The 18103-nt window shown below is 42.3% G+C and overlaps 3 protein-coding genes across 3 annotated transcripts in view; 1 reads left to right on the top strand and 2 right to left on the bottom strand.

The window, feature by feature from the left end:
• Positions 1 to 1646: 1646 nt before the first annotated feature.
• On the bottom strand, positions 1647 to 4155 carry LOC114309628 (pectin acetylesterase 8-like). The gene is made up of 5 exons (XM_082900365.1): positions 4078 to 4155; positions 3643 to 3696; positions 2769 to 2823; positions 2019 to 2105; positions 1647 to 1867 (listed from the first exon to the last, which is right to left on the bottom strand). The coding sequence occupies exons 1-5, from the start codon at positions 4153 to 4155 to the stop codon at positions 1647 to 1649; spliced, it is 495 nt and encodes a 164-aa protein (XP_082756491.1).
• A 3731-nt stretch (positions 4156 to 7886) lies between these two features.
• Positions 7887 to 18103, top strand: part of LOC114309643 (DNAse I-like superfamily protein) — a 46009-nt gene continuing 35792 nt past the window's right edge. Inside the window, exon 1 of the mRNA XM_082903802.1 lies at positions 7887 to 7950. The gene's annotated coding sequence lies outside the window, so the exon portion shown is untranslated. The remainder of the gene's footprint in view (positions 7951 to 18103) is intronic.
• Positions 8458 to 10154, bottom strand: LOC145789001 (pectin acetylesterase 8-like). Its single transcript, XM_082903804.1, has 5 exons — positions 9995 to 10154; positions 9796 to 9878; positions 9047 to 9176; positions 8883 to 8962; positions 8458 to 8781 (listed from the first exon to the last, which is right to left on the bottom strand). Exons 1-5 carry the CDS (start codon positions 10146 to 10148, stop codon positions 8557 to 8559), a joined length of 672 nt encoding a protein of 223 aa, XP_082759930.1. The 5' UTR covers positions 10149 to 10154; the 3' UTR covers positions 8458 to 8556.

Here is an 18103-nt window from a genome sequence, read left to right as displayed (position 1 = left end):
GATCTCTGTCGGTTCCCATGTTTGGAACCACTACTGTTTACTGATATGATGGCCATCATTGACTGCACGGTCTGTTAAGACCTACTGTACTGTTTTGTTATTAGATGTACCACATATGACTATTATAGTTTCTGAATGACTGTTATGGCATGATTTATAAGCCACAAACTGAATGACTGATGTACTGATAAATGACTGTTTTCAATACTGAGAGGACATTCATTTTAACCTCTTTACGCATATGTTATTCACTGGGCTTTAGCTTACTGTTTATATATATATAGGTGTTCAGGCACCAGACCGGAGTTAGCAGCGTCGGATTAGCTCCCGTTTTGTCAAAGCCAACCACCGTGCCTCACTGCGAGGTTCCAAGTCATTCAAGCTAGGGCTTTTTGGAGTGTTTTAGTTTTACCCCTTTGTACGTTTTGTAACACTGTATAGACTGAATGATATGTGTACCTATACTGTACTACCATGGTAGGGACTTGGTCCCTAACCCGAATGATTGTATATGAATGTATATGTACTGTTTTTGTGAATATGTATGAAAAGTCTTTTTGCATACAGACTGTCACAGCTCATTGGACATCTTTTATTATTGTTTTGGCTTCCGCCAGCTCCTGTACTCTCTATTATTGTTATTACTGTTAAGCAGGCCTTCGGTAATCTCGGATTACTGGCCGGTTACGGTGCTAAACCCATAGGGACGGGTTTGGGTCGTGACACACAATGACATGACGGTTGGTGCTTTCTCTCACTCAACAGCAGTAGGGAAGCTACGGAAAGACTTGCCAAATGTTTCCACAGATGCTTGCACTAATTTTGCCCGCTACAATTTAGATGAAGCTGCTACTATTTGTCACTATTATGTCAGGTATTTTATTCTTTATATCAATGACTGCCAAACTTGCAATATTTCTGTTTGTTCAACATTAGGGGTGGTAGTTTCGTGAAACACCAGAGAGTAGTGTTTTATGGACGAAAACTTGTTTATAAATGGCTAACTGAACTTCCCTAACGTCTTTTGCTTGTTTGAGTTTTTGACTAGTTGAACATAATCATGGGTAAAAACATTTTTGTGAACATAAGAAAAGTGCATTACCATCCACTCGACAGGCTGTCCTCCCCCTTCATATGTTACATGACAATAGGCCAACAACCAATGGCAGGTTATTGAATTCTTCCAAAGATTACTCATTGAAAACTTTTTGTCAATTATTGACACAAAAGCCCTGTTCCATATCCATAACTACCCAAAGGTTTTGAAGATTTTGATTATGACCTAAGGATGGAGATGGAAATTCAGCCCACCTTGGTTTTGGGAAGAGAACGTTTATTAACAACACAAGACTTTGCCAAGCAGTAACACGATGTATAGAGTTGACACCTACCCAGTACTAGGTTGGAAGGAAAAGTGTTTATAAGCTTTGAATGGATGGCAAAGGATAATATTCAGAACATCAATTTCGAAGCGCTTCTTACTTGTGTGTTAATTCACCTGTACATGACTTGGAAATCCATGAAATACAAACACAATTCTGCAAATCATTTAATTCTCAGATCAAAAAATAAAAACATAAACAAAAAAGAGACCAATTCCTTCTAATTGCAATGAGATTGAGTAATTTACTTTAGTGATAAATGAATTATTGACTGAAGAATGATGAATTGACAAAAATATATCTATACTGTAACTTATGCTCAGTTTGATAAAAAGCACTATCATGGCAAGTTTTGTCACAAGGATAAGGGCAATCTATCTTTTGGAATGCCCGCCGGTCATAGTACCAGTCACCAACTGCCTTTGCAATTATCTGCCACAAAATAATAATAAACAAATAAATAAATAAAATGTTCAAGAAAGAAACTAGAGTTCAATAAATAGAAGGAAAAACAGCAAAATAAAAAAAAATAGAAAATATAAAAAATAGAAAGGGAATAAACACAAGCCTCTTATACCGTTCCATTGAGTACTGGAGAGTCATCCTTCGGCCATGTCTCCTGCATTTATGTCTGGCAATGGGCATAACAAGAGTTGATGAACATTCCTCTAGATGAAGAGCTGTCAAGTCCCATCAATGCACTTAAAAACTTCATCCTGAAATCTGAAAATAAATGCAAAAATAATGTTATAAAATGAAATTTCAAAGGTCTATGCTTTTGTCAAAGACCGTAGATTACTAAAGATGATAATAAATAAATAAATGAATGAAGACAGTAGAGGGTTTTCAAGGAAATGGAGAAGTAGGCTTGTTTGGTTATGTTTTCATATGTGTTTTCATGTTTTCAGAAGTAAAACAATGAAAAGTTCAAAAGCTCCCATTATTTTCATTATATGCGAAATGATTTTCAAAAATTCAAAAACAATATTTTGGTGTTTGTTAAAAAAGTTGGTTGATTTCGGATAATTGTCAGGGAAAACAGTTTTTAGAAACAGTTTGCAACAAAAGTTTTCTGTAATTTTCAGAAAATGAAAACAAAAAATAGAAAATGAAGACTCAATCAACCAGACCCACTACTCTTTTTGGGTTTCATAATCAGATTTTCAGAAAATGATAACACAATCAACCAGAACCACTACTCTTTTTGGGTTGCATAAACAGACTTGGAGGATTTAGGGAATGCACCATGAAAACCTAAAAACTTAAATTGTAGAAAAGCTAGAAGAACCAGAGAAATTTCTGAACTTCATAGGTTGGTAAACAGATTATAAAATAGTAACCTTGCATGGTTTTGAGTTGATCAGCTGAACATTATGTTGAGTTTGCAGTTATGCCAGTAGCCATGCGGATCAGCTACACCCGGTGCCAAAATGTTATTTACCTGAATTATTATAAAAATATAAAATCAAAAATCAAAGACTTGAGTAAAATAGAATCAAGTAATAAGTCAATAAAATTAAAAGAACAAGAAAACAACACGACATTAAATTGATGAAAAAAAAATATCACAATTGTATTCTTCATATATGTTAGTATGTGAGAACCAGTTTGTAGTATCTTTAGATTATCTGTTATCTTCAAATCGAAATCCCAAGAAACGAAGTTAATAAAAACTAAACAGTCATGTTTGAAGAAAGACATTATTATTTTTTGTTCAACGTATTGGAATCGAGGGTACAACTTCCTTTTTCTATGTTGGGAATATGTTTTCCTAGAAAGAGTCATATGTGTCAAAATCTTATATATTTCACATTATGAATGTATTTTAAGAACAAGACCAGTGTCTTTGGTATATCTATATGATAATTACAACATGCGAAACATGCCAAAGCATCAAATTCCTACTTCTAAAATCCATTTATTAAACAAAACCTGGTCTTGTGAGAAAATAACTTAGTAATGAATTCCACAACAGACAATCAAAAGAGGTTGAGACACAAATTTCAAAATTCTCATGTGAGAAACTAGAACACGTTTATATAAACCATCATCATAAACTTGAGCATTTTTTGTATTGATAGGAATGAGCTAACCTGCCATGAATCATAGGTTGCGTTTACGATAAAAAGCGGAGTTTGAATTTGCTATGCCATGTTTTGTGGGAAAAAACACTGCAATGTAATTTAGATGTATTGGTAAGAAAGCACAAGTTTAGAAAAATTAAGGAGAGTGAAACTTCCATTAAGAAAAATGCACTTACCAAACCAGGACTCATTTTCGAAGTGCAGGATATGGGGAAATTCTTAGCTGATCCCTACATCAGAGATAAACAAAAATGGATTCTTGAAATTGCATCTCTTTGAATACAATAGTTCTTCTACTTGCACAGAAACCAATTATAGAACCAGAGAGATAGATTCCACCTCATGTAAGAGGCTTGTATCCGGTTTTATAATCGGTTTCAGTGTTTATAGACTTTTTTTGAATATAAAGATTGGGAAAAATTAACAACAATGAAACCATTTTCATTCCCCTTGGGAAAATAATGAAAATAAAAGTGACAATAGCAAGGGTTTTAGGAGGAAACAATTATAATGTAAGGGAGCGTGAACAAAATATGGAGTTTAAAACCGCATATACCATAATGGAAATATCATACAAGTGTGTGTGTGACAGAGAGAGAGAGAGAGAGTACGCGTGTTGTAACTACGTCTTTGTAGAAGGCTTCAATGTGTGCTGCTCCTGAAACATCCTTCCTGTCATACAGCACCATGGCTTTTAGTTCTTTTAGTTACACAAAACAAATAGAAATCAAACAATTATTGCATAGTTTAGGAATTTGATTATGATAGCAAGTCATATACAAGAGCTTAGAGCATCTCCAACCATTATTGCTGTAATGTTATTGTCATTGCTATAATTTGACAATGAATAGTGTTATTTTGTCAAATTATAGCAATGGTGCTCCAATGATCATTTGATATTTTGGCAAATCTTAACCAATTTTTCCTTCAAATTTGTAGGTGTTGTTTGGATATAGGTTTTTTTGTGATTTTATTTTTGTATATTTTTTGTCTTTTATGACATTTTTTTACCTGTTTGTTAAAAAAATTATATATTTATATTATTCCCAACTAGACAAATATAAAAAATTAAAAAAAATGAAAAATTGGAAAAAAAAAATGGTTTGATTAATTCACTGAGGTTTAAAAAAATGGTTTGAAAATGTCTAAGTAAAAAAATGGTTTGATTAATTGGAAAAAAATGGTTTAAAAAATTTAGGCCTAGTTTGGGAAGACTAAATAAGTGCACTTTTTGACTTTTTATAAAATATAGGTTGGGTTTGGGTTGGGTTTGAGGTGATGTGTTAGAGAGGTGATGTGACTTAAACAAGATGATGTGACTTAAATAGGATAGTGACTTTTTGACTTTTTGTCTTTTTTCAATCATGCCAAACTTGACCTTAATTAATATTTAAAAAAAAAAAAAACCAAACAGAGCCCAACGGCTCTTTTATACATTGAGGCATCACTTTGTCCCCAAACATCTAGAATGATCCACCATCTTCCTCTCTCTCTCACTCTGTCTTCCTCTCCTCACCACTCTCCCTTCTCCTCTATGATCGAAACCCCTTTCACTCTCTCAGTCTGTCTTCCTCCTCTCTCTGTTTTCACCCAGTCCTTTCTCCTCCTCCATGATCGAAACGTCTCTCTCTCTCTACCTATGAAGCTCTGATCTGTCTCCCTCTCAATCTTCACCTCCGATCGGTGTACGATCTGTCTATGGTACGATCTGTCTGTATACATACTCATATCCGATGTATACGATCTGTCTGTATACATACTTATCTTCGCCTCCGATCTATCTGTGGTACTGTAATAACCCCGACCTCCGATTAATACTAAACCATGATTATTTATGCCTAATAGTAATTTAGAAGGAATCTGAAATTAAATTGCGTATGTATTGCATTATCTTTGTGTTTTTATCTGTTGGCCATAAAATGATATGTTCATGTTTTGTGTTTTAAACTACAAATTGAAGGCCTTATCGGCGGCCGAATCCGAAACTGATTAGTGTTTTGTGTTAATTAGAATTAATGGGATTTTATGGTAAATTTAGTTGAAATTCAATTTGGTATGATTAAATTGGATTCATGCTAAATTACATTAGTTCAAGTTAATTACCATTTTGCCACTTAGTGGACAATCCTAGGCCATTACTCTCCATGTTATGTGTTGATATCATTTTCATTCATTCATCTTCCTAAGCCCAAAACCGACTAGAGAGAGAGAGAGAATTAGGAGAAAATAGAATTCATCAAGGATTGGCTTGGAGCTTAGGAGAATTGAAGAGTAGTTTGCATATTTGAGCTTCTAGGCTTTGAATTCAAGGTTTAAGGTAGGAGATTTCCCTTTCAATTGTGCATTTAAGTTTAATTCTTACATGGTTCATGGAAGATTAGAGTTTAAAGTCTAGAATTGGTTTAAAGAGTTGGATTTGAGAGTGAATTCATGCATGGATGCACATATTCTTGGATTTTGGAGTTGTTCTTCATGAATTTCCACATGCATGTCCACATTTTTGTTATGGTCCTTGAATTCATTCTATTCTTGAGCTTAATCTCACTTTGGATCATGTTTTGGAGCATTAGAAGTCATGACAATTCATGTATGTTACATTTAAGTTTTATTCTTGAAGTTTTATTTAAAATTGTGTTTAATTGACTCACCTTTGGGCTTTGATTTTACAAATTGATCTTTGAAACATCTTATACTATGAGTTTACAAGTGTTTTCTAGAAAATGGGCCCAAGAGGTCAAGTTTTGAGGTGTTGAATGCTTGGTTTGAGCTTGGGAGGCAAATCTGGAAATTCTAGAATTTGGCTTCCTCGCTCGAGCGAAGGATTCCACGCTCGAACGACCATCGTTTGTTCAAAGCTCCGTTCGAGCGAAGGATTGATGGCTCGAGCATAAATTGCAAGCTCTCAGGTTTTTGGGTGCACGCAGACGCACGCTCGAGCGACGAGACCTACACTCGAGCGAGGAGCTGTGTCTCACACTCGAGCGAGAATCGAGCGGGCATCGAGCGTAAAAATTCAACAACCAGTACTTTTGCATTTTTACAGACCGCTTGAGCAAAGAAGTCTACGCTCGAGCGACCCCTCTGTTTTGACAAGCTCGCTCGAGCGAAGGAAGCTACGCTCGAGCAAGACCTCTGTTTTCAGCAAGTTTTGAAAAATATTTTCCAAGGCATTTTTGCATCCTCATTCCATCCTAGGCATTCCTAGGCCTTGATTAAGACTCCATAGTGAGGGTTAAGGGTTAGAAACACATTAAGAACCAACGACGTAAGTTTTGTGTAATTAGAATGTGTGTTTCAAGTGTGTGTCCGTTATGTGTTATGTAGGTCACGTGTCGCGTATCGTGTGATCAATCTGCTCCGTCTGTCTGTTTCAAGGCCAACTGTGAGTAATAATTTAGTAAAGTTATGTTCAAACTGTATCTACTTTCTGTGTGATAAAACAAGATCTATTTTTCGAAATGATATGTTCTGTACAATGAATGATTGTTCAATTTCTGATATGTATTCGTGACATCCTTAGCATCATGTGATATCTGCTAGCTGTTACCTGGTATCGGAGGTTCCTTTATGAAACTTATTTCTATCTGCACTCTGTTACCCGTACCGGAGGCCCTGTCACGGGGGCTCAGCTTCTGTTCTGTTACCCGGATTCGGAGGTTCCTTTATGGAACTGGTTATTCGTAACCTCACGTGTATACGTTCTGTTCTGTTCTGTTAATGCTAATGGATGTATCACGTAAACTTAATCATGACTTATGATTTCTGTTTGTATATGATCTGGACAAACTATGATGAATTTGATACAAATCTGAATTATGATTTCTGAATCTGTATGAACTCATTCATTGAAACCCTTTACTCTATTATTATTCACTAGGCTTCGCTCACGGTTTATATTATGTATGTAGGTGAGCCGACATATGACCAGGGCTAGAGTTGAAGGTCTTCTGTTTTATTTTTGGTCAGCCAACTGTTGTGCATCTCGAGGAGGTTCCGAACGAAGTTTAAAGCCATGGCTGTTTTTTTTTTTTGTAATCATGCTAGTCTTGTAAAGTCAGGTCTTGAGAAGTACATTTTGTAAATACCTTGTACATATTGTGTATCTGGACTAGCATGTTTATGTATATATACATAAATTTTGAAATCTTCTGTCCCATGTACGTTATCACAGCTCATTGGACCTTATCTATTTTGTATTATTGCTTCCGCAGCCCCTTATTATTTGCTAATCTATTCAGAGGCCTTTGGTAATCCACGGATTACTAGCCGGTTACGGTGCTAAACGTACAGGGGCGGGTTTGGGTCGTGACAAGTACGATCTCCATCTATAGACATACTTATATATATATATATATATAGAGGTCTTCATGTGTTGATTTTTTCTTTATTTTTCTGGTTGTTGATATGGTTCTGAGGTGATCGTGATTTTTGAAACTCAAAGCTGGCGATGGATTCAATCCTGATCTTCATCCAACTCAAATCTGGTATGTTTTTTTCCAAATTTTCTTCATTATTTTTTTTTTGATCAATTTTTTATATCTGTCTTATTGAATTTTTTTTGTTCATCCATCAATTTTTTTTTTTTTGTTTTGATATATGTCTCCCTTTCAATCTTTATTCTGATTTCGTTTGGTTTATTGTGAATGCATACGATTTGGATTGACTGATTTGGCTATAAATGAATTAAAAAAAAATAAAATTTGAGAAACCGAATTTGGGTTTGTCAATTTCATTCTGAAATTTGTTTGATTATGAAAATTGGGTTTGATTATGAAAAATGGGTTCCTTACTGGATTAATTCTGTTGTTTTCAACTAAATTTGGTGCCAAATTGCTGTTGATTTTTGCTGATCTGGCAAGCTTGGCATCTGCTATTTCACTTGCCAAATTTGAGAACACATATGGCATCTGCCATCTTTGGCAAGTGAAATAACAGACCATTGGAGACAACTTTTTGCCATTCCTGTCATTTTTTAGTTTTGGCAAGTGAAATAGCAGCTCCATTGGAGATGCTCTTATGCATTGATAAAATAACCAGCATCCGAAAAGCATTTTACTTTAGCACTTGTGGGTACTAGAGCTCGGAAATTATCACAATGCAATATGGAAGTCAACCCACCAGCTGAACAGCCCGAGAGAACAAGATTTAGAAGCTATTAAGAACAAGGACGATGAAGAACAAGCTTGGAAAATTATCACAATGCCAGATATGCAACATATGACTCGTACATTTTCAGCATTCTTCATTCCTTTTGCCAGAAGATCATCAATTATAGCAGCAAAAACCCGTGCACCTCTGTAGTGAAGATTAGTAGCCTGATACAATTGGCCTATAAGTAGAAAGCCTGGCTTTGTTCTCTTGTTATAATTCCCTAAAATGAAGCCATAGATTCTGATCGGAATAAGTTATAACTTACAGGATCAACTGCTTCCATATCGCCTGTAAATGACGCCCCATCACAGTACCTAACCTTGATCCTATTCCAATTATAGAAATCTAGATACCGAAATAGAGTCAATTTCATCATATGAAATTTTAGAAGGGAAAATGATATTCAGATCAGTAAAACATCGAGCAAACCTGGATTAAACTTTTGCTGGTTGCTTAGTATCCCGGAGAAAACAAGCTGAACCGCCATTTGCTTGGGGGAACCGAGACAAGTGTCCATGCGGGAAAGGCAAGTTGTGACATTGTTACACCAGCCTCCTCCCTGAAAATACAAATTAGAAAATGTCAACTCATGTTACGACAACACAAGTTATCCAATTCAAAACTAGTAATTACCACAACGAAGGACTGATCAATAACATAATTTCAATTATTCAATTACCACATCAATTCATTTGTTAAGAAATCAAATTCAGTACCCACTATTTGCTTGCCAAGAAAATGCATAAAATTAACACTCGTTTTATTTTGCTGGAAAACAAACATTTTCTAGAAAATATTTTCAATACAACAAGTTGTCCTATGTTTGGTTGCGACGTTGAAACTAATGTGTTTGATGGTTGTGTTAGTAGTGGTGTTGGTGGTAGTGTGATTGCACTGGTAAGCCTTTAGTCAAGAAAGCGTTTTCCAAATTTCGAAATTGGGAAAAAACTTCCTCCCAAATGGACTTGTTTAACGTTGACCACAGAAAACATTCTCCGTTAGACTTGCATTTTCTATCATACCAAACCTCAAAAAATGTAAAAACTATTTTCGCCGACAAATGGAGATTATGTGACATTTAGTACTCAACAATTCTTATTTATTTTTCAATTATCTTCTTATTAACCAAGAAATTGATTATATATACTGTAAAACACAAAGTTTGATGAAGGACCAACCTCAATATGAATCAACCAATTGTTAATTCCCGCTCCAAATCCCTTATCAAGATGGTATGCCGGTGGACTCCCATCCAAAAAAACTGCACGCAATCTCATAATTGAAGAAGAACGTTACGATGAATATTGTTAAAAAAGGAAAGAAAGAAATAAAATAAAATAAAATAAGTCAATTTAATTGCAAAACTAAAAAATTCACCTGCTCCTTTTGCAACAACATTCTTAACATAACTTATTCTAACATTGAATCCTTCTGTTTTCAACAAGATCACTACACAAACTGGTATTTGTAACCATTGGCTTAATCTCCCACTGTTCATTCTGCACATTGCTAACAGGGTCATCATCAGCATATCAAAATTACATTCAAAAATATAAAATTTAGAAAAAAACAAAAAGAAAAACAGAGCATATCATCTAGAATCATCATTAATGATAAAAAAAAATAAAAAAATAAAAAAAACCAGAGCATACCATCTAGAATCATCATTAATGATAAAAAATAAAATAAAAAACCAGATACATGGGGTGTAATAGGCAGATCTACCCATCTTCTTTTCTGTATATGTAAACACCAGAGAATCCATTTTTTTTATTCCATTTTATCGATTGGGAAATATGAAATAATCAACCAAAACTTCAATAATAGGATAAATTATGCTAACCTTCTCAAGTTTAGAGAAAACACAACAAACTCTACAATTTTGACATAATTACACCGATCTCTCCTTTTAATATAAAGTTAAAAGAACAAAAATTAATACAAATGGTGTGAATACATGAAAATAAATAAGATAAAATATACATTTTAGTATAAAAATATAAATCTAATTATGCTTAATTAGTGGGGTTTACTAAAAATCAATTAAATCCCTATATGCAACATTTTCCTATGTATGTTAGGGAGAAAACTTTACCTTTTCAATTACGAAGAAGAAATGTGAATACAGGAAAGGAATCTACTAAACCACCTTGGATACTAGAAAAAACAAAACAAAACAAAAACATGTGATTTTCATAACATTTTTACCATAATACCAATGCATATCAATATTGGGTGATTATCGAGTATTTTCAGAATATGTCCAAGAGATAGTCCATAAGATTTTGATTGATAGAGAGGGTAGGAGCCACGATTTATGTTGAGAATAAAAGAATAACATGAAATGAGTAATTAGTGATTTACTTGAAGTATGACCACGTGATATTCCGAAATTATTAAATATATTCTCATAAATATTATAGATGTTCAGTACTGATGATGTATCGATTCCCGGGTGGATGGGTCGGACCGGCCCAGGTTCTCCAGACTCCGGCTCAGGAAGGCTGGCTCCGTCAGATGACCTGCAAGCAAGTTCAGGGGGGGAACGGGGTAGTCCCCCAGTGAACCCTCCGGTGCAAGAATTAGAAGAGCAGAGTATGAAAAGACTGTATATCGAGAGATCAAGAGAGAGAGCAACCTAACCTTCTTTTTTTTCTCTTATCCTTGCTTATATCCTTTGGTCATCATTTTTCCTGTCTCTTGTGACGTGCTTTTTCCGCCGAAAGCCTGTGCCATAGCTCATCTTGTTTAGGGTGATGGAGGCTCTGTTCCGGCGGGGAGTGCTGTTGTAATAAATGCTGTGATGGGTTGCATTAATGGTGATGTGTTGTGATAATAACTCTGCAGATCTTTGTCTGCTGATGTGGCCCGTGTCCCACCTGCCGTGTGCCTAAATGCCGTTGGCCCTTCATGTCTAGGTGGCCTCCAGCTGTTCTGGGCCTTGTCACCCAAGCAACCGGGTTGTGCCATTGGCCCCAAGCACTGGGTTCGGGGTGGTTTACCGTGGGCCGTGTGCCTTGTGGGCCTATCCATGTCAGTAGTCCCCCATTTCCGAGTGCAGCTTTAGACCAACGAAGGGAATAGTGAGAAGGGAGAGAAGTGTGAAACGGGTGGAGAGGCCGACTGGAAGGTGGCCGAGCGGGAGAGGTCGGCCGTGAGGCGGGGCGACCACGAGGGTGGCCGAGCGGCAGGGGTCGACCGTGAGACGTGCCGATCATGAGGGTAGCCGCGCGGGAGGGGTCGGCCGTGAGGTGGGCCGACCACGAGGGTGGCCGAGCGGCGGGGGTCGACCGTGAGACGTGCCGATCATGAGGGTAGCCGCGCGGGAGGGGTCGGCCGTGAGGTGGGCCGACCACGAGGGTGGCCGAGCGGCGGGGGTCGACCGTGAGGTGTGCCGACCAGGGGGGCGTGGGGTTCTAAAATGTGCTGATGTGAAAATGGAAAAGACAGGGTAAGGGTAGGGGACAGTGCATCGTGGCCATACACGTGGCAGTGTCGTGGGGGAAGATGAAGCGTTGGGGCAGGAAATGAAGCGATAGGTCAGGGGGGGTTTTGAAAAAGGCGGTTTTGGCGGTTGATTTGAAAGGTTTTGAAACGGGTGAAAATTAATGTGGATCCATGGAATACGGGCAAAACCGTAGGTTTTAGGTATAATGCGTTTTACCTACCGTGGGACAAGAACTCAAAATATCCAACTCTTGCACGGTGTGCGACATATCTGTGTAGCATTCTCTCAACTTTCTTGTGGTTGCGTCAGAAGTGTTTTGTGAGCAAGCCCTAGAAATGGCACAAGAAGGAGTAGTTAACGTGAGGGTAGACCCGTTGGGGGACGATGATGGGGAGGAGTTAGCAGCGCAGTACAGGGCAGAGGCATCGGACTTGATATTGGCCCCAAAGCCATTAAACCAGGTGGAGTCGGGGCAGTGGCACACTAAGGCGGACAGATCCACGCTCACGGTGGCGGATTTGGAGGCGATTAGGGGGCGATACCAGATTCCGGCGGAGGTAGATTTACGGTTGCCGACGTCAGAGGAAAGGCCGTCTATGGTGAAGCCAGGGGAGTTTTCCCTGTACGAGGAGGCGCTGAAAGGGGGGCTGAGGCTGCCATTGCCTCAAGTGGTGGTTGATGTGCTAAATCGCCTGGAGGTAGCGCCGGGGCAGTTGATGCCCAATGCGTGGAAGATTCTGATGGCTTGTGCGAGTGCGTGGCCTAAGGCGAATGGAGGAGAGGCCATGACGATCGACGAGTTCTTCTCATGTTACAAAGCGTCGGGGCAGCAAGAAACGTGGGTCACCCTACAAGCAGTGATGGGCAGGGGGTTGGTGTCGGGGCTGCCTACGTCGATCAAGGGGTGGCGGCCACGGTGGTTTTTCGTGTCAGTTAATGGGGGGATGGGGGTGCGCACCATGTGGAAGGTGCCAAATCGGTCGATGGAGTCTAGGCTAGGGGTGGTGGCGGAAGAGAGGGTGAAGAAAGTGAGGGAGTGGAGAGAGAGAGAGAAAGCCAGATGGGACGATCTTGTCCAGCCGTCAGCACTGTTTGAGGCGGGGTTGGGACCGCAGCCGAAAGGTGGAGACCTCGACCGGGGGGAGTTGGAAGAGAGGAGAAGAGCACAGGAGATGGAGGATCGAGCCATTATGGCCAAGGCCGCGAAGTTGATAGAGGCGCAGAGGGGCCGACCGGCTGAACCGCTCTCGCGGGAGAGGATCCGACCGCGCCCTAGGCCTTTGGGGGAAAAAGACTTGGGTAGCTTTGAGCCGCTTCCGCCGCCTGTAGACCCTATAAAGGAAAAGGCCAGAGGGGTTGTGACGGTCATGAAGAAAAAGAAGGAGAAGAAGAAGAGGGGGGCTCCAGAGGAGGCTGCAGAGGAGTCTGGGGCCAAGAGGGCGAAGGTGGCCCCAACGGATGCAGAGGAGTCTGCGGCAAAGGATGCCCCAGAGGAAGTGGATATCATCCCAACGGTGGAGGTTGTGGAGGTGGGTCCACCAGTACAAGCGGAGGCTGGGGTGGGGGAGGCGGCGCCGAGCGGGAGGGAACAGGTTCAGGGGAGGCCCGACCCCCAGGAAGGGGGGGTTCGTGTGGCCACGGCTATTTATCATGCGCGCGCGGTAGCTGGGAGGATGGAGGGAGAAGAAGGCCCAGCCAGGGCGGGAGCCGACCGCCTGGTGAGGATTGTGGACGAAGGAGCTCTGCGCGCGGCATCTGGGTATAGTGAGGCCGACCTGCTGAGGGGGTTATGCTCCGCCCAAATGGAGGTGACTACCTTAGCGGGGGCTCTTCTCAGGAAAGCTGGGGCCGCCAAGTTGAAGGCTGAGGAGGTCAGGGTCCAGCTGGCCAAGTTGAGGGAGGATAGTGCCGACTGGGAGACTGCCTATGCCGACCTGCCAGCAGTCAAGTTGGAACTGGAGGACACACGCCGTAAGGTTGTGTCACTGGAGTTCCAACTGGCTGGTGAGCACAAAAAATTGGAAGAGTCCGAGAAGGCCTGCGCGGTGGCGGTCGAGAGGCATGAGGAGGCTATGACCAGCAATGAAGAGCTGGTCAGGCAGAAGGATGAAGCGGACTCCAGAATTGGAGACCTGCTGAAGGAGCTGGGGGAGGAGCGCACCAGAGCAGAGGAGGACAAGGGGAGGCTTCTGAGGGAATGGGAGATGGAGAAGGTGAAGATGGCGGCGGAGCTAGAGGGTCTGAGAAAGGGGATGGAAGAGGAGAGGATGACGGCAGCCGCTGGAAGGGTGGCTCTGCAAAGGGAGCTGGACGAGGAGAGGGCGAAGGCGGCGTCTGAAAAGGCGGCCTACCCTGATCTATGCGTCGCAGCAGTGGAGCAGTATAAAGGGTCCTCCGAATTTCAAATGGAGGTGGATGCTGCTGTCGCCAGGAGTCTGGCTGGTCAAGAGCCTGGGGGGTTGGGCCCGTCAAGGAAGACTGCTGGAGGTAGGACAGAATCAGAGGTGATTGAAAGCTTCCAGCAGTCCGACTGCTATAAGCATGAAATGGCCGAGTACTGGGACAGTGGTTGGAAAATGTTCAAGCGTAGAGCTGAGGAGCTGTTTCCAGACTTGGACCTGAGTAGTGTGACAATCGGCGAAGATGATGTGGCCCAGACCCCCCTGGACGAAGGCGTTGAAGAAGAGGATTTAGCGTCCAGCGAGGAAGAGTAGCCAAGAAGAAGAAGAGCTGGGCGTGTTCTGTGGGGTTTGGTTAAGTGTATACATTGTAATTTTTGTGCATTGTTTTTTTTTTTTTTTTTTTTTTACATTGTAATTCTATGAGTGAATGAATAAATACGTGAAGAGTTTGGTTAAGATGAATTTGTGTACGAATGTTATTTTGTGTCTGTTGGCAGCTGACTATTTGTGCAGCAAAAGTGAATAAAAACCTTGTGCGGTAAAAATGAGTAAGAAATTTTGTGCAGTAAAAGTCCACAAATGAGGGTAAAGGGTAAGTTACAAGTAGTAGCTAGACAGTTAAGTGTAAATTTGAAAGTGAATGTGAAAAAGGTAAGTGTTATGAGGAGGTTTCAAAACGGACGAGTGAGAGTGTAAACATGAAGGTAAGAGTAAGTAAGTGTTGTGGGGAAGTTTAAAAATGTGACCAAGTGTGAAAAGATGTAGCCTTGTTTGGTTTTGGAGTGCTTGGTCGAGTGTTCAGTCTAGCTGGGGCTTTGAAGTGCTTGGTCTGGCCGAGGCTCTGAAGTGCTCGGACTGGTCGAGGCTTTGAGGTGCTCGGACTGGCCGAGGCTTTGAAGTGCTCGGACTGGCCGAGGCTTTGAGTGCTCGGTCTGGCCGAGGCTTTGAGTGCTCGGTCTGGCCGAGGCTTTGAAGTGCTCGGACTGGCCGAGGCTTTGAATGCTCGGTCTGGCCGAGGCTTTGAAGTGCTCGGACTGGTCGAGGCTTTGAAGTGGTCGGACTGGCCGAGGCTTTGAGGTGCTTGGACTGGCCGAGGCTTTGAAGTGCTCGGACTGGCCGAGGCTTTGAGTGCTCGGTCTGACCGAGGCTTTGAGTGCTCGGTCTGGCCGAGGCTTTGAGTGCTCGGTCTGGCCGAGGCTTTGAAGTGCTCGGACTGGCCGAGGCATTGAAGTGCTGAGGTTGGCCGAGTTTGTGAAGTTTTGAGTTGCTGGGATCGTCATACAAACATTTGAATTATGACAGTGTAGATCTGCAATCGGAATTTGCTTTATATATAAAGAAAAGGGGAATACAACAACATTGGTAATATAAAAATATGAACTTATTGATAGTAACGCTTCAGATGTTCTGCATTCCAGGGATGGGGCAGGTCTCGGCCTTCCATGTCTTGGAGTCGGTAAGTGCCTGGTCGTGGTCGGGCTTTGACGATGTAGGGGCCCTCCCATTTGGCTGCCAGTTTGCCCTCGGCTGGATTCTTTGTGGCGAGAGTCACTTCTCGTAAGACAAGATCCCCGACGGAGAATTCTCGAGGTCGGACTCGGCGGTTGTAGTGTGTTCTCATTTTCTGCTGGTAAGAAGCCAATCTGACAGCAGCGGTTTCTCTGAGCTCTTCGATTAGATCGAGGTGTGTCCGATGGAGCTCTTCGGCCGAGGCCAGATCCGGGTGTAAAACCCTAGGAGTGGGGAGGCCGACCTCTACCGGGATAACCGCCTCAGCGCCATATGTTAAACGAAAAGGGGTTTCGCCGGTGGGGGTGCGAGCAGTGGTTCGGTAAGCCCAGAGTACATTGGGCAGTTCCTCGGCCCAAAGGCCTTTAGCAGCTTCGAGCTTGGTTTTGATGATTTTGAGAAGGGAACGGTTGGTGACTTCAACTTGGCCGTTTGCCTGGGGGTGACCGGGGGAGGAGAAGCACGGTTGGATCTGGAGATCTGCACAAAATTTTCTGTACTTCGCGTTATCGAATTGTTTGCCATTGTCAGAGATGATGGCTTGAGGGATGCCAAATCGGCAAATGATCGATTGCCAGATAAACCTGGTTGTGTTCCGCTCGGTGATTGTGGCAAGGGGTTCAGCTTCGACCCACTTGGTGAAGTAATCGATGGCAACGATTGCGAATTTGGTCTGACCTCGACCGGTGGGAAATGGACCGACCAGGTCAATCCCCCATTTGGCAAACGGGTAAGGACTGCAGAGTGTGATTAACTCTGTAGGAGGAGCATGAGGGATGTTGGCGAAGCGTTGGCATTTGTCGCATTTGAGCACGAAATCAGTCGTATCCTGACTGAGCGTTGGCCAAAAATACCCAGTACGGAGTACCTTCTGGGCAAGGGACCTGCCTCCTGAGTGATTGCCACAAATCCCCTCATGGATTTCCTGCATTACGTAAGTTGCTTGCGCTGGATTGAGGCAGCGTAGGTATGGCCGGGAGAAACCGCGTTTGTACAATATGTCGTCGATGATGACGTAATTGGACGCTCGGGATCGGACTTTGGAAGCCTGCTGCTGGTCCTCTGGGAGTGCTCCTGTGGTCAGGAATAGGAGGATGTCGGATGCCCATGGGATAGGTTCATTTTGAATGTGTTGTATAGCTTGTAGACTCGGTGAAACGGCCGGGTGGTGTAGGTATTCTATGCGGACGTCATGGCTGAGAGTAGGATGGTCAGCTGAAGCCAGCTGAGCCATTTCGTCTGCTTTGGAGTTGTCTGCCCGAGGAATATGTTTGATGTGGAAGGTATTGAAGAGGCGAGCAAGAGGGAGTGCCAGGTCTCTGTAGGCTCGCATCGTATCGTCCTTGGCGTCAAAATCCCCCGTCATTTGACCGACGACGAGTTGGGAGTCGCTGAAGACTCGGAGGTGGCTGACCCCTATGTCCTTGGCGAGGCGGAGTCCTGCTAATAATGCCTCATATTCGGCTTCATTGTTGCTTGCTTCAAACAGGAAACGGAGGGCACATTTGAAGTGACCGCCTTCAGGAGAGGTGAGGATGATGCCGGCACCGCTTCCTTCTCTTCGGGACGACCCATCGACATTGAGGGTCCAGGAATGAGGGTCTTCTGGCTCTGTTAGAGTTGGTAAGGGCGGGGGTGTGGTGGTCGGGGTCGGTTTAGTGAATTCCATGATGAAATCAGCTATAGCTTGCCCTTTGATTGCTGTCCGAGGTCGGTAAGAGATGTCAAACTGGCTGAGTTCTACTGACCACTGCATCAATCTGCCTGAGAGTTCCGGTTGCTGCATGACCTTCTTCAGGGGTTGGTCGGTGAGGACCACTATGGAGTGGGCTTGGAAGTATGGGCGGAGTCGTCTAGAGGCAATGACCAAGGCCAGGGATAGTTTTTCCAGCAAGGGGTAGTTCTGTTCCGCGCCCCTGAGAGCTCGGCTAATGTAATAGACCGGTCGTTGGACTGAGCCATCTTCTCGGAGGAGAGCCGCACTGACTGCGGTTTCTGATACTGCTAGGTAGAGAAAGAGAGGCTCTCCCGTGATTGCTTGAGAGAGAAGGGGGGGGTTAGCCATGCATTGCTTTAACTGTTGGAAGGCCTCTTCGGACTCAGTTGTCCATTCAAAGGTCTGCCGAA

Source organism: Camellia sinensis, chromosome 13, assembly GCF_055761805.1.
Source record: "Camellia sinensis isolate YWXY chromosome 13, ASM5576180v1, whole genome shotgun sequence".
Taxonomy (NCBI): Eukaryota; Viridiplantae; Streptophyta; class Magnoliopsida; order Ericales; family Theaceae; genus Camellia; species Camellia sinensis.
This window is presented reverse-complemented; position numbering and strand designations above follow the sequence as displayed.